Source organism: Monopterus albus, unplaced genomic scaffold (genome assembly GCF_001952655.1).
Source record: "Monopterus albus unplaced genomic scaffold, M_albus_1.0 scaffold102.1, whole genome shotgun sequence".
Taxonomy (NCBI): Eukaryota; Metazoa; Chordata; class Actinopteri; order Synbranchiformes; family Synbranchidae; genus Monopterus; species Monopterus albus.
In genome coordinates this window covers 141,258-157,414 of record NW_018127982.1, presented here as the reverse complement: position 1 = coordinate 157,414, position 16,157 = coordinate 141,258, and the positions used below count along the sequence as shown (strand labels likewise).

Sequence of the window (16,157 nt, the reverse complement as noted above, 5' to 3'; positions counted from 1 at the left end):
GTTTGCAGAGTAAAATGTTGGATATTTTAGTTTAGATTCTTGTACATTTTAAAACACTGACATGTTGGAGCACAAAGTCAGTTGCTTCTGTTTTCCAGCATTTTGAATAATTACAATTGTTTGGAATACAGTTTTCAGGGAAATTTAATCAAGAACACTCATCTATGTATGATGATATACAGTATGGGGCCACGGTACAAATAAAGTCTACTGAGAGTGAAACTTCTCTCCATTTATTTCCAGGTGGAACGGGAATACATCTCCTATGTCCATGATGGCAGCGATACACAGAGAGACAACTTCACCATTGTGGCCAACCAGACAGAAATCGCCAAACACAGTCAACCCTGCACTGTTCATATCAACATCATTCCCATCAATGATGAGACTCCTGTCATTACAGTAAACCAGGGTTTGAAGGTTTGAAGTGTAGTACACCCACAGAAAGTAAAGCAGTCATGATAGTTTTCTTTTTTCCAGCCAAAATGTGGGAGTCTGACTGCATCACCTTGTCTGGATGAAGACAGACTGAAGGAGAGTTCAGAAATGATAAAATCATTTAGGAGGTCTTGGTATCTGCCCTAAAACATCTTAGCAAGGATTTTTAAAAAGCCAGTCTCAGGGAAATAAACATTTATGCACAAACACACAGTGTATATACTCTGTTACCAAATTTATGAGTATCAGCCTATAATAGGCTACAGTGAATTTCTCAGAATGATGTATTGTTCCTTTAATAGTTTAATTTAATAACCATCCTGGCATTTCTTCCATCTTTCCTCATGTTTCCTGAGGTGTGGGTGGGCTCAGTAACAGAAATAACCATAGATGAGCTTAGTGCAGAGGACCCTGACACCCCACCTGAGCAGCTGGAGTTCATCATCACCCCACCCAGCAATGGCCACCTGGCTCTGAAGAGCGCCCCTTCCAGACACATCTTGAACTTCACCCAAAATCACATCCAAAGTGGACAGCTGGTGTTTGTGCACAGTGGTGAGCAAAGCAGGGCAGATTGAATCAATTAGCACAGAGTGCTTATTGGCATACTTTGTACTGTAATTTGTCTTTTTTTTGGAGTTCTGGGGTAAAAGATAAGTCTGGATTAAATAAAACAATAGATGAGTGAAAGAAGGACTTTTCTGGCTCTCCTGTTGTGTAGGTACATTGTCTGGTGGCTTTCACTTCCAGGTGAACGATGGTGTTAACTTTACCCCTCGTCAGATCTTCAGTACAACTGCCCGTTCTCTGATCCTCACCCTGCAAAGAAACCATCCACTGGAGGTCTACCCAGGTATAAGCTCACACAGTTACAATAACTCAACCTGTTCAAATCCCTGGACTTGCTCACAGGCAGTTTAAGTATAGTGACTATGGGCCACTTGCTATTTATCTGTCAATCACAAGCTGGAAGTCTTCCAGGGTCATGATATTATTAAAGGGACAAAGTGTATTGTTTATTGCTTAATTCCACTCCGAAGTCTTTATCAAAGGAAACCGGAAGGAAAGTATCCTAATGTAGTGCAATTAAATAACAATGGCAGTGGGTGGAATTGCTAGTCTAAGCATTACCTCAGCGTATTATGGTTCTGCCTACACAAATGAATTACAGTACTTCTGTGCCAAGTCAGAGCCGGGCTCAAAGTGCCACTTTGTGTAAGAGTAAAGTGGCTTCAACGTGTGTACATACAAACGTATCAGTAGTTTTTCTGGTCAAAGTTATATAAGTGAAGCTGTTATGACTTGTGTTGATAAAGATGTTAACATAAAATGAAAATGATCTGACTTTGCTAGCATATACATGTAAATCATAATTTTCTGACATGATCAAACCTAAAATTGTGTGTATTCAGAGAGCTCAAAATGTACTAATGCAGTGTGAGTAAATCAAAGGTCTTCCACTGTACAGTGAAAAGGGTTTACTGGCCATGCCACTCTTCTGGCCTCTTCTAGACTATTTCAGTAGTGCTTTGTATTTTCACTGGGATTAGAAATCACACATGGGATCTATATCAGATGTCAGAAAAAGTATCATTTAGTGGACACCTCACTTGGGACACTGAGCTTGATTTTTTCACAAATGATGGATGGATGATAGTTTTGCTATTTGTCCACACCAGTTTAAACCCAGAGGACTTGTTCTGATGTGGCACTATCAAAATTACACACCTGTTTGAGTACAACATGCACAGTAATTTGTACACACTGTTACACTTCAGAAGAAGTGAGATATTTGCTTCTGACTGGCCTAATTTGGGAAACTGTTTCTAGAGGATGATTTTTTTTGTTAAAATACTTCTAAGAAAAGTCACTCCCTTGGATATGCATTCATTAATTTCACTTACTCTAAGCCCTTGTGTCTTTTTGTGGCAGTTTGGAAGCATGCAGATATCCATAGATATGAGAGTTCATCAGGAATTCGGTGCTGCCTTTCTGTTTTTGTAAGCTCATTGTAAGCTCATTGTGTCCTCATTCCCCTTTAAGGCTCTGTGACACCAATCTCTGAGCAGGAGCTTCAGGTTATAACCAACAATGTCAGTGATATCAGAAGAAACCACTCCGTGGTGTTTACAGTGATTGCTCCTCCTAAACTTGGCCGCCTGGTCCAACGAACGCCTGACAACTCCAATAGCATTTCCATGTTCACACAAAGCATGGTATGAGACTTATAATTGCATGCATATAAACAGAATCTATAATGATGTGGTAACTTATCATCTCTGCACCAGATAAAGCCATCTCTTCTCAGATAAAATGAGTCCCCTCTCCCTCCTTATTTCTTCATCTGACCTTCTCTCAGGTGAATGATGGAGTTATATTGTATGACCAGAACAATTCAGAGTCAGTGGAATGGTCGGCTGTGGATTCTTTCACTTTCACTGTGTCCTCTCCTCCTGCTTTCCTTCCTCCACACACCTTCACTATCTTAATCTCCTATGGGGCCAGCAATCATCACAGCAATCCTCATTTCACAACCAGGCTACTGAACAATGCAGGTACTGTTGGCTCAGTCTAAAATACTCCACTAGACCAGTCTTATTTCATATATAATGCAGTAGATCTTTTATTGCAGATATATTGTAGTTCTTGGCACTTCGTTTTCCCTTTCAACGGTCTCGTTGTTTTTAATGTTTTAACTGTTATTAGTAAATGCTTTTAAAATAAAAATGTACTTTTTAATAGAGATGAGCATTTACACAATTACTCTCACTTGTGAAAACAGCACCATAGCTTCACCTACAGTGGAATGACTTCTGTAAAACTGGCTTATTCACATTGACTCTACATTTTCTTTCATCAGGAAGAATAAAAGTTATTGAGAGCCAAATTCTTTCTATCATTCCAGGTGCTACGGTGGCAGAGGGAGGCAGAGTGAAAATCGACAGCTCTAGACTCAATGCCTTCAATCTCCTGGGTCATGTTCCAGCGTTGTACCGAAAGGACCACTACGTTCTTTACCGTGTGATTTCTCTACCTCGTCACGGGACTCTGTCTATACAAGGACACAATCTCACCAGGTGCAAGAGCTCTTCTTCTACTGGAAGCAGCACAAAGATCAAAAATGGGTCATGCTTTGTCCAAAGTGCAAAACCATAAATCAATAAGTGATTTAATTATGTCCTTTCAGCACAGTGGCACAGACGCTGCCTGTATTGGATATACTAATAACTGTGATTACAAACATGAATATTTTGTGTTGTAACACACTAAAAATTCACTCCTGACTTGGACAAACACATTTAGCCAAAGCAGAAATAAGGCACCAAGCACAATCAAGTGGTAAAATTTTTAATTCAGTCCTGAAAGAAAAAAGCCTAGGAAAATCTAAAGTGATAATCCAGACATTCCAGTTCTTCTTGACCTATATTTAACTTGTTCCATCTTTTTCTTTTTTTCTTTTTTTTTTTTCAAAGACAACCTTGGAAATATGAAGAAAGTATTTCATATGGCTTTTGATTGTCTGTCCTCAGAAACCAGCCAGAGTTTTCTCAAATCACCCTCGACAAGTTCGGCATCACATACATCCACGATGACACAGGGACGACAAACGACAGCTTCACTTTCCAAGCCTGGGTGGCTCCTTTGGATCTCTCCTCCCCTTCTTCCTCATCAGCTTTTCTCTCTGATTCCTCCTCCTTATCCCCTCTCACTTCAGCCCTGGTGGTGTTGGAGACATTCAACATTACAGTGATACCAGTCAACAACCAGCTGCCATTCATCAGGAGCAGACCCCCAAGTATGAAGGTTGTGGTTGGAGAGAGAGTTGTACTTGGACCAGACAGTTTGCAGGTGAGCCAGTTAAGTGATCAGGTATAGGGATGTGTAATTATGGTTGTCAATTTTACACACTTTAATTCACAGTAATGAGATTCAGATTGTAATAATAAACATTTAACAATTACTGGAAACAAATTTAACATTTTATAGTCTACAGTATATGCATCAAGTTGATTTTTTAATTATAGCAGCAAAAGTTGTTATACTTTTCCAGTTGCTAATAGGATGGGTTATTCTATTCACACACTAACTAACCAAACAGCTGTGGTGACAGCATCTGATGAGTTGTATTAAATCAGCATCAGCAATACTTGAAAGTGAATGTTAATTTCCCTTTAAATTTGCATGTGCAGACTGAAGATCATGACACCCCTCCAGAAGAGCTGCATTATCTTGTGATAAGTAAGCCCAACAATGGTTACCTGACGCTGGGGGAGAGACCAGAGCCAGTGACCTCTTTCACCCAGTATGACGTCAACCATGGCCGGCTACACTTCATACAACAGGTGCATCAGCTTAGTCTGATGGAAAATGTTCTTGCTTGTATAAAAATGAGCCTGCATTGCTGCCACAGTGAATTTTTGTGCTGCCACTGGGAGTGAATAATGGAAAAACCCACAGGCTTTAAGTTCTCCTTTTTGTTAATTCCCCTCTGCATCATTGCCTACAGACACTTAAGATACAAAACAGTAGCAAAGTATACATTAGTCTTGTCTGAAAAATGGGTGATGTCTCAACAAAAGTGACATGATGCATCTTTAAAGTCAGTTGGATTTTTTAAATGTATTTATCATGAAGTTCAGTTTGTCATTGATTTCTATTCATTTCAGTCTAAAACTTGCATGAAATATATTATGATATTCACCAGGTCATATTTTTTTTATTGTTGTTTATTGATGCTTTATCATTCTATTTATGCTGGTTCTTTTATGCTTTATGCTTTATGCGCTCTTCTCTCCATCAGGGTGAGCCCTCAGCAGGAGTTTTCTATTTCAATGTAACTGACGGTCATCACCATCCATTCTACAAACTGTTTAGTTTAGAGGTGATCAAGCCCTCTGTATCTATAGTGAACAACACTGGCCTGTCGCTGGTTCAAGGCAGGACTGCTGTGGTCCTCACAACAAACCAGCTGGCAGCTCAAACCAATGGTCACAGTCCAGCCAACATCACCTACACAGTCCATACACACCCTCATCACGGACGCATTGCTATTAATGACCAGGAGGTCACAACTTTCTGCCAGGAGGACCTGCAGTTTGGCCGGGTTGTCTATCATATGACTGATCTCAGTGAATCAGAGGACAGCTTCCAAGTCTCAGCATCAGCTTCCTCACCAGGTGTTGAGTATGTAAATGTAACGGCAGAGACAGTGAAGGTGACTGTGCAGCCTCTGATTTACCTGAGGGAGCCGGTCAGAGTACCCAGTGGTGTTGCTGTGAAACTGGGGAAAGCCATGATTGATGCTTCTGAGCTGGCAAGAATCAGCCGAACTGACCCCGTGTTTGAGGTTCTCTCACCGCCAAAACATGGAAAACTAGTTAAGGTAAATCTGTTTAGTGCAATCTTTTGGTAAATTTTGAAGAACTCTGCTTGTATTTTGGCACATTTTCATCTCTTATGTGCCCTAGCTGTTTGTCATGCCTGTCCTGCATTACTGTGAATGCCACTTATTACTTTTAAAATCTGGCAGAAAGTGTTTAACTATTGTCTCTGGTTGATAGTTTCCAGTCCAGTTACGCACGTGACATGACCAATAGACATGGGAGTGTTAGAAGTGTGCTCTGCGACCAACCATAACCACACCCACCAGCGATGTCATGACACGTGTGACACAACCAGGAGTACACTATTTTCAGTTCACTCTTCTCTGTTGTGTGTCTGTGCCTGTGTGTGCGTGTCTGCAGATGACCTATGACCCTAACCGAGCATCACAGGTTCTGAAGTCATTTACATTCAGAGATGTGGTTCAAGGCCGAGTTGCCATCGAGGAGACTCTCAGTACCAGCAATGACCAGCTCCATGATAACAAATCAGTGCTTGCAACAGCTCAAGGCCACACCCCCGCCAGACCACTCAATGATTCTTTCATCTTCCTTCTGAAGGCTGGAAATGTCCAACCAGCAAAGGGTGAGCTTCACTTCACCATCTTACCACACCACCAGATGCATCATGGTCCAAATGCTTTGAATAAAGCTGATGGTGCAAGTCACCAGCACACTACAACTGATCTGCCAACACATAATAGAACTACTACTGGAAGCAGGCGAAGGGGTTTTACAACGCACAATGGAGTCCAACCAGGTTTGCAATCCCACATTTGGTCACAAAAGAACAACAACAGGACGCAACACAAGCTGAGGCCTCACAACCGCTGGGAGAACCACACACACAGTAGAGGACATGGAGAAAGATCAGGAAGCAGTGCAGAAGGAGTTGAAGGGGATCACAGCCATGCCTCACAACCCCACACCCCGTTTGTACTAAAAAAGCATGATCTGATGAATCCTCCAGACACATCCCCAGTTCACTCTGAGGTCCACCTTCGGCCTGCCTCCGACCCCCTCCTCATTATCCTACCACTGCTGGCCTGTTTGTTCCTCATCATTATTCTAGTGGTTTTAATCCTGGTGTTCCGCCACCGCAAGGAGAAACAGGCCAGGCTGTGTCTCATTCAGGAGCTTGCTGCAGTGTCATCACCCACTGAGGGCAGCCCCTACCTGGGCCAGCCAGAGCGTAGCGTGGCTATGCCCTCTGTGGTGGTCACTCCGCTTGGGCCTGCAAGCTGTCCAACCTCACCCAGGATACCCATATGTCCCAGAAGGAGAAGTCTGGCCCCAGGGATAACCTTTTGGGGGCCATCTGAAGTAGATGTAGCATGTGGTGATGGGAATGTTAGAGGTGGTAACAGTAGTGGAGACAACGTAAATTGTGGTAATACACTACCAGCTGTCCCTACAGGATTCAAGACCTCTGTAAGATCTAGGTCCCTTACTCCGACTCTTAAAGACAACCAGTACTGGGTTTGATGGATTTTAAGTGAACATAAACTATGCTTTGGGTGAGTATTTTTGGTGTGAAGGTTACAAATGTCTGCTCTGTGGTCATCTAAGGCACATTTGGCCTTTTATAAAATTTGAAAAAAAAAGACAAAAATACTGTTGCTATATATTTTAAATTTAGTGTTTCATATTGGAATTGTTGCTGAACAAGCAAAAGGAACAGAGGCTGATATTTACTGCATTTATTACAATGTATGAATTGTTAGTTAGCATTAATGTGAGTTTGCAGTGTAACTGGTACTGTAGGCAGCACCACTCATAGCAGACTTGACGTGTTACTTCATCATAGTGTCTGTACATGCAACTAAACATGCTGGAAGCTTTCAAGTCTGTGCATGCAAAGTGTTTTTTGTAACATTCACCCCTTGTGCACAAGGACAGTTCACTGTTCAGCACTCTTCTTTTCCCTTTGTTAGATGTTATTACAGCTCAAGGCTGTGTCATATTACTGTTTCTGATAGTTGATAGAGTTTAACCAACTCATAGTGAGAAATTCTTGAGGCCTGCATCTGTTTTCCAATTCACTGTGAAAGACTTCTTTTTAATAAAAAGTATTTCTTCCAGACTTCTGTGTGTTCAACTGAAACACATCTCCAGTTAAAAAAGTCAGCATTTTAAGTTAGTGCTTGAAAGATGTTTCCGAATGTGTACTGATACTTAGAACATACTTTTCATACAGTGATCCTGAATCAGTTCTTTGTGGTGTAAAGTTTAGGGGGCTTCTTTTTCTCTCTTGTATATAAAATTTGTGTTCAACCAAGTTATTCATGTATATGTAAATACTGATTCTTTGACCAGCCTGACCAATGGGCACCTCTGCTCTTAGTGTTAAAAGAGGATAGAATAACAGAAGAACTTTGTTGCATGCAATAAAAATAATGATCTAAAAAACTATTCATTAGAATTTTTATGAGTAAATAAAAATGGGCTATTTAAAAATAATAAATACCACTGAAATGATTACTTAAACACATTAAAGAGTCAAATTAAGACTGGAAGAAGAAGAGAATGAGGCAGGTCTAAATAATGAAGGGCCCGCAGCTGCAACCTGACCTGCACTCTGTGAACTCTGGTGTCAGATATCAGGCACTAGACCAATGCTGCCTTCCCAGGAAAACAAATGATAACACACTTCTCTCTGGAAAAACTTAGCACACAATAGAATTTTGCTAAAATTATGTCACATTTCCTGAGCAATATTTGACAAAGAGAAATGGTGCATGTAAATAAATGATGCTATTCTCCATTACAGGCTGATATGAGACTAACAATCAGACTCGATTAGGATGTTACTCCAACAGGAAAGACATCTGTTTGGCACTGTCATTTCATTGGTCACACTGTGCTGTATTTGAATATTGTAACTGATTCATGCTGTGCTATTTTTAGCAAAACCTCAGGGTGAAATTACTAAACTTATTAAAAAAAGAAAAAAGAAAGAAATCAGCTGTTGGAAATTGCTGTAATAGTTTGTGGTGGTGTTGTGTTGGTCTGTATTTTAATTTCACTGCATCTGAAGGGACATTTTATATTCAGGATATGTGCACCTCTGAAAAAAATATCCTGAATATTAACAAAATTTTCATATTCATCAAAACACCAGCTGAAAAACACAATACGGGTCAAGTGAAACTATAAGTTACATTTTGAAAAAAGAAAAAACAGTCAACACTAAAGAAACTAACTGAATTAAATTCTACTTTCACTTATCTACCATTGTGTTACATTAAAAAAGTGTTAAGACACAGTTTCATCCAGGTGGATTACCGTAAGCATTTCTGGAGGAAAAAGTGTTTCATTATAAACCAAGTAAAGTAAATGCTAAACACCTGAAATTGTATTTACCAAGAATACTTTACTTTACCAAATAAAACCGACGGCACTAAACACAACACTATAATACATTTGATGTATTACCTTACTATCAGAGTTGTCTGTGGTAGATTTGGTTTATACATGTATTTCTTTCAGGGTGTGTGATAAGTGCTCATCTGGCAACCTTCACAGAGTACATTCTGGATTTGCTCTGTCAGTCGGACTGATTACATTATAGACAACTCAGTACAGAGGAATGTGAAAAACAACTGTAAACCAGTACAGGGTGTTAAATGGTAAATGGTCTTACACTTGTACAGCGCTTTTCTATGAATTACAGCACACTCAAAGCGCTTTCACACTATTTGGTCATTCACCCATTCGCACTCCCAAGCACTCACACATTCACACTGGGAGAAAGTGTCTTGCTCAAGAACACTTCGACAATCAGTTTAACAAGAATGCTGTGGAGTAGCAGGTTAGCATATAGGCCAACTGCCCTCAAAGTCTCTATATGTAGAATTAGAAAATGTCCAAGTTTTCTGCCATCAAGTCATAGCATCAGAAATTAGAGCGATTTTCACCTGTGGGTCATAAAAACACACCCTTTGGAAGAATTTGAAATATGCTAATAATCACATAAAAGGTTCACACAGTGGATTAAACCAGAAGATGTCTTCAAAGCTTTCATGCCACAATGCATTCACTGTGTTTGTACCAGAGCCTGACCTCTGACCTTCTTGGACTGACAGAAAGTAGAAAGACATAGCAACTTCAGGTTTTAAAGAGAAATCCCCCAAATGACCATGTAGCTGCCTCTCCAATCAAACAGAAAATCAGTCAAAAAGTAATGTCTGAATTCAATACACTGTTGCTTTACAGCAGTGGTTCTCAAACATTTTCTGTCATTCCCCACTTAAGAGGGTGGGCAAATTTTCAAGCCCCACTTGTCAATAAAATGATAAAGAAATCGGCCAATTTTAAAATTTCAAATTTATTGAAATATCAAATAACACTAAGTTCAAAACAGATAAAATATAAGTTCAATTGTGTTATAACTTAGCTTTGTCTTGCAACTGTATCATTTGACAGGGGATAGTTTTCAGTTTTGCAGCCCTTGTCTCATCCAGCATAATCAACACCATGTCTACAGCAGCAGGGAGAATGAGCTGCTCAGCAATTGTGTGTGGTTTTTTGCACTGGGCAATTCTGTATGCAACTTTGAATGAAGCCATTTGTCCTTTGCTGTCCACTGATGCAAATTTTACCTCTGTGTGAACGTTTCCTTATATTGTTGCCGACAGTAAACCGTTATTGTTCCACTGTGGTTCCACTTTTTTTCTCCCGGGCCCCAAACTGATGTTATTTTAATTAACTTGTATTAATGACCCATTTCTAATTTTCTCCATTCGTTGCACCCCACCTGTCATGTCTTTATTCCCCACTAGTGGGGCGCGCCCCACACTTTGAGAACCATGGCTTTACATTAAGTCATGCACTGCATCAACTAAAATGTCAAACAAAACAGGGCTAAAAATAGTAATTTAGTAAAGATGTGACAGCATCTGTGTTGTGTGAGAGATGTTAGACATCGGAAGTAGGTCATACTGTAAAGAAAATCTAACTACAAAACTGAATCAGAGTAGAACGTGGCCATTTTTGTCTCATTCCACATTCTCAATCAATCACTTACATACTGTCATGCTCCATGACAACAATACTGAACAGGTAATTCAAGCAGAAAAAAATAGCATATAGAGATAACATTAAATTGAATCAGTCCAATTGTGATTTAGGGAGATTCATATCTACGTATGTTTGTGCTTGGTTATCGTGTTTCCATGGAGTGGTAATGTAGTGGAAGAATGGAAAGATCAAATGACCTTGGAAGTGGGAATTGAGAGGGAGCCCCGTGATACTGATTACAGCTGTTTTTCAGATCTATGCTGTCCCGCTGAGCTGCAACATGTGCCTGGAGTGTCAGCAAAATCCTTGTTACTGGTACATTCATCAGAGCTGTCCAGATAATCCAAGAAGTCATCAGTCCACAGGCCCAGTGAGCTATATTTCTCTACAGAGCGGTAGCCTCTTTCATCCAACACTGGTACCAGGCCCAGGATCCATCAGAATGATAAGATGTTCTCCATTACTGAAGGACAAACCCATCAATCATCCCTGTCTTCTTCACTCTTCTTCTTCTCCCCCATTTTCTCCAGGCCCTTGTAGTCCAGCTTCTCCCTTTTCTGCCTCTCTTCCTATTGGTCATCATCATATCTCTGAAGTGCATCCTCCAGTTTGGCGGTGATCTTCTGGAAGAAGCCAATCTGCTGACGGAGATGGTGCTGCATTTGTGAGCGGAAGTCCCGTACACGTGTGCGGTGGAAGTGTTGGATCTCTGCCAGTGTGGCACAGGAAATGATGTTGCAGCGCTTGTGGAGCTCACCTTCCTGTTTCGGACAGTCTTTCACCTTGGTCAATGCACCTGAAGGAGAACAGAGTGAGAAGACTGAGAAAGTGTGGCAGGTATGCAAAGGATCCAAAATTAATCACCTTTATTGGCCAAGCATGTTACACACATAAGGAATTTGTCTCTGGTACAGAACCGAGGCAGCCATCTGCGGCGCCAACTCACACCAATGCTCTAACCATCGGGGGCAACTTGGGGGTTCAGTGTCTTGCTCAAGGACACTTTGACATGTGGACTGTAGGCACCGTGATTTGAACCACCAACCCTCTGGTTGGGAGACGACTTCTCTACCCACTGAACCACAGTCACCCCCCGAAAAACTACACCCTATGATTTCTTTTGCAGTAAGATAGTAAAAATCCCGCCATGAAACTAGATTAGACTGTATATAAAGATAAACCTCACCTCCTCCATGTTAGCAGATGGGACATGAGCCAAAATAAAAATGTTATGTACAAATCAACTAATTTTTTCCCAAAGACTTGTGTACAAGTGTTTTTTTTTATGCTTGCTTTTAACAAATTATTTGATAACATAAAAAGGGTGTATTTCAGATGCTGACAGCTTTGTTTGGCAGCCTGATACCACAGCTACTGGACAGAATCTGGTTGCAAAATGCATCACAAAAGCAAGATGGATGCCCCCATATTTTGCATAGTGGCAGGAAGTGGTAATGCATTGTCCAACTTTATACAGTCCATGGCAGACAGGGAAGGTTGAAGACTAGACAACAGCGATTACAGCTAAAAAGCTGGAAAGAGAAAATGTCACAATAAACATTTTCACTGTCATGGTGGACTTTTTCAGAAAAGGCCTTTATATAATAAGCACACTACAGGGTTGACTGGGAACTACAACTTTCTGAACACTAACTAATAAAGTGTTTAACTTTATTAAATCATATGGGCAGAAAACCGCAGTAATGCATTTTCTGTAAAACTGCTGAAATAAATAAAATGAATGAGAGACTACACTCATATAGAAGTGAGCAGCTAGGGCCTTGGAACAAAATTTAAAAAGGAAATCTTAAACCATTGTAAGCCAGTACAACCTACAGTTAAAAAGATGTAAGAAGTGATCTTTGTTGTCCTCCACCTAAATTCTCCAAGCTGACCTCAACTCTAATCAGAACAGAAATGAGCAGATTATTACATTTTAAAGGATTCCTTGAAGTTACCCACACCCAGTTGTGACTCTGATGGTTTCAGTTCAGCTCAGAGAGGCATAACCAATGAAAACCAGATGAAGAGGAACTTCTCTAACAAGGCAGCATGTGGAGGAAATAATGTGTTTAATGGTCTGGTCTCTCTCTATATCACAAATACACACATATTGTTAAAACATACACTTTACCTCCACAAATATGCTAAAAAAATAGAAGTGAACCTGGACTTTGTTCTCCTCACTGGCAAGGCGATTACGTGGCTGCAATCTGAACTCTGTTGACTGGTGAGAAACTTGTACAGCTCTCTAACTATCTGAACCTCCTCAAACACACACACACACATATATACACATACACCCCTCCCTTCTTCTTCTTTCTTGTTAGAGGAAAAGAGGCAGAAGAAAAGAGGAGGAGGGGAAACTAATCCTGAGACTGCTCCATTCTACATTCCTGCAGTCCCAGGGCAACACAGGACAAGAGGCCCAGGAATCTCTGCTCTTTCAAATCAGATGTAACCACAGACAGAACTATCACAGTCAGATGACACTGTACGGGGATATTTAGGTCAACAGAGCTGTCCACATTAAGTGCCTAACACTGCAGTTTATGAAAAAGAGAACAAAGCTTCAAGAAAAGCATACTTATTATATGATCCATACAAACAGTTCCCCTGAGCTTTCCACCAATGAGGACGCTGCACCAAACCAAATGTTATGGAAACTGTGACTAAACTGGTCTTTTATGTCAGAGGCAGTTATTCCACAACAATGACAGCAGTGCAGAATTTGCATTGTGGGGATGTGTTTATGGGTGTTACTGAGCAGAGGCTCTTATGACAGAAACGATGGATTACTCTGTCTGTGCATCTGTGCTTTCAGCTCTCAGCCTGGACTGACTGATTACATCAGGGGCTTTCAAATGATTGTGATGCAGGGACCACTGTTGTGACTAATAAGCAACCTGAGAACCATTGTTTCATGGTGGATAAACCGGCACTATTTTGATCCTGAAAGTCACCATGGCTTTTCTGAGTTTGATGTCTTTCGATGAATTCAGTTATTCACAAACAATATTTAATATGTGGAAATGTGTAGTGAAACTTCACTACGGAATGTGTGGTCAGAGACCACGTGCAAAGCCTTCACGGACCACCAGAGGGCCAGGGGCCACTGGTTGAAAACCCCTGGAATGCATGATCTGCTGGAATATTTCATTAAATCTGAGCCGATCATTCCGTGTATAATTCATAAACTTGTTTATCATAAATTTGTGACTATTCACTCAGCTAAGTTACAATATGCTTTTGCTCTTTTTGGTTAAGTGTGGCATCCATTTTAAGGGTTACGATTAGGTCAAATTATTTTAGTTGGGGTTGTTTTTGGTAAAAATGTTATCATGATTCTTTTAGCTATAGTAAATATCACATGCCCTGTTATGTTGTTATGATCCATCACTTTGTGTACACTTTGGGGGACATAAAATTTGTTATTTATTCAGAAATAGGTGAAGCCCTGTCAGTCCCAGAGACCACTGGGATTCAGGCTGTGTTTCAACAGTTCAGAGCTGTGATTGTATCTAGAGAACAGAGCTCAGCAGACTATAGAAACAGTGCCTTCAGGCTTGGCAAATGTTAGGATTTAGCATGCCAGGAGCAACTCCCTTCTCCCAACTCAGAGGGAACTAACAAGCTAACTCCTCTGCATGTCTGTGTGGGTCTTTCTGTGTGTTTTCAAATGAGCTCTCACAGTACCCAGAGTGTTAAAATGGACCAGCCGGTGGGCTCAGTTTTTGACCTAGATAGACACTGCAATTCAGTAAAATAAAACAGATGTTGCCCTTGGTTAGGAAACAGTCTGAATCTGGGCCTTTGTACATTGTCTGCCTTTATATTTACATGATTAATAGATCAGCGTCTGCGGGTTGGATGGCTTTTAGAAACTTTTTTAAATTCAAGTTAAAATAAATAAATCTGTAATTCACTTGTTTCTAGGGCAATTACAATCTGAGAGCAAAAGGCTCTTATGCTTGAACACCATGTTCAAGCATAAGGGTGTCCATCAGTGCACATGGCACCAGGACACCCTAGGCCAGAGGTCGATGATCGACTTTGTGGTTGTTTCATCTGACCTCCGGCCGTATGTCTTGGACACTCGGGTGAAGAGAGGGGCGGAGCTGTCAACTGATCACCACCTGGTGGTGAGCTGGATCCGATGGCGGGGGAGGAAGCTGGACAGACTCGGCAGACCCAAACGTATTGTGAGGGTCTGTTGGGAACGTTTAGCAGAATCCCCTGTCAGAGAGATCTTCAACTCCCGCCTCCGGCAGAGCTTTGACCAGATCCCGGGGGAGGTTGGAGAGATCGAGTCCGAGTGGACCGCATTCTCCACCTCCATTGTCGATGCGGCCATTCGGAGCTGTGGCCGTAAGGTCTCCGGTGCCTGTCGTGGTGGCAATCCCCGAACCCGGTGGTGGACACCGGAAGTAAGGGCTGCCATCAAGCTGAAGAAGGAGTCCTTTCGAGCCTGGTTGGCTCGTGGGACTCCTGAGACAGCTGACAGGTACCGGCAGGCCAAGCGGGCTGCAGCCCAGGCGGTTGCAGAGGCAAAAACTCGGGTCTGGGAAGAGTTCGGTGAGGCCATGGAGAAGGACTATCGGTCGGCCTCGAAGAGATTCTGGCAAACCGTCCGGCGCCTCAGGAGGGGGAAGCAGTGCCCTGCCGAAACTGTTTACAGTGGGGGAGGGCAGCTGTTGACCTCAACTGGGGACATTGTCGGACGGTGGAAGGAATACTTCGAGGATCTCCTCAATCCCGGCGCCATGTCTTCCGATGAGGAAGCAAAGGCTGAGGGCTCAGAGGTGGACTCGTCCATCACCCAAGCTGAAGTCACTGAGGTAATCAAGAAGCTTCTCAGTGGGAAGGCACCGGGGGTGGATGAGATCCGCCCTGAGTACCTCAAGTCTCTGGATGTTGTTGGGCTGTCTTGGTTGACACGCCTCTGCAACGTCGCATGGCGGTCGGGGACAGTGCCTCTGGACTGGCAGACCGGGGTGGTGGTCCCTCTTTTTAAGAAGGGGGACCGGAGGGTGTGTTCCAACTATAGGGGGATCACACTCCTCAGCCTCCCCGGGAAAGTCTATGCCAGGGTACTGGAGAGGAGAATTCGACCGATAGTCGAACCTCGGATCCAGGAGGAACAATGCGGTTTTCGTCCTGGCCGTGGAACACTGGACCAGCTCTATACCCTCTTCAGGGTGGCGGAGGGTTCATGGGAGTTTGCCCAACCAGTCCACATGTGCTGCGTGGATCTGGAGAAGGCATTCGACCGTGTCCCTCGCAGCGCCCTGTGGGGGGTGCTCCGGGAGTACGGGGTCC

General features: G+C 42.1%; 2 protein-coding genes across 2 annotated transcripts in view; one reads left to right on the top strand and one right to left on the bottom strand.

The window, feature by feature from the left end:
- LOC109965633 (chondroitin sulfate proteoglycan 4-like) overlaps window positions 1-9,506 on the top strand; it is a 15,994-nt gene extending 6,488 nt beyond the window's left edge. Inside the window, exons 11-20 of the mRNA XM_020609819.1 lie at window positions 244-420; window positions 795-993; window positions 1,160-1,291; window positions 2,482-2,654; window positions 2,798-2,993; window positions 3,344-3,515; window positions 3,969-4,287; window positions 4,629-4,781; window positions 5,240-5,821; window positions 6,183-9,506. Of these exons, the coding sequence (XP_020465475.1) occupies window positions 244-420; window positions 795-993; window positions 1,160-1,291; window positions 2,482-2,654; window positions 2,798-2,993; window positions 3,344-3,515; window positions 3,969-4,287; window positions 4,629-4,781; window positions 5,240-5,821; window positions 6,183-7,304 (3,225 nt within the window). The 3' untranslated portion in view covers window positions 7,305-9,506. The remainder of the gene's footprint in view (window positions 1-243; window positions 421-794; window positions 994-1,159; window positions 1,292-2,481; window positions 2,655-2,797; window positions 2,994-3,343; window positions 3,516-3,968; window positions 4,288-4,628; window positions 4,782-5,239; window positions 5,822-6,182) is intronic.
- Window positions 9,507-10,551: 1,045 nt separating this feature from the next.
- Window positions 10,552-16,157, bottom strand: part of LOC109965671 (sorting nexin-18-like) — an 11,851-nt gene continuing 6,245 nt past the window's right edge. The window contains exon 4 of the mRNA XM_020609882.1: window positions 10,552-11,634. Within this exon, the coding sequence (XP_020465538.1) occupies window positions 11,408-11,634 (227 nt within the window). The 3' untranslated portion in view covers window positions 10,552-11,407. The remainder of the gene's footprint in view (window positions 11,635-16,157) is intronic.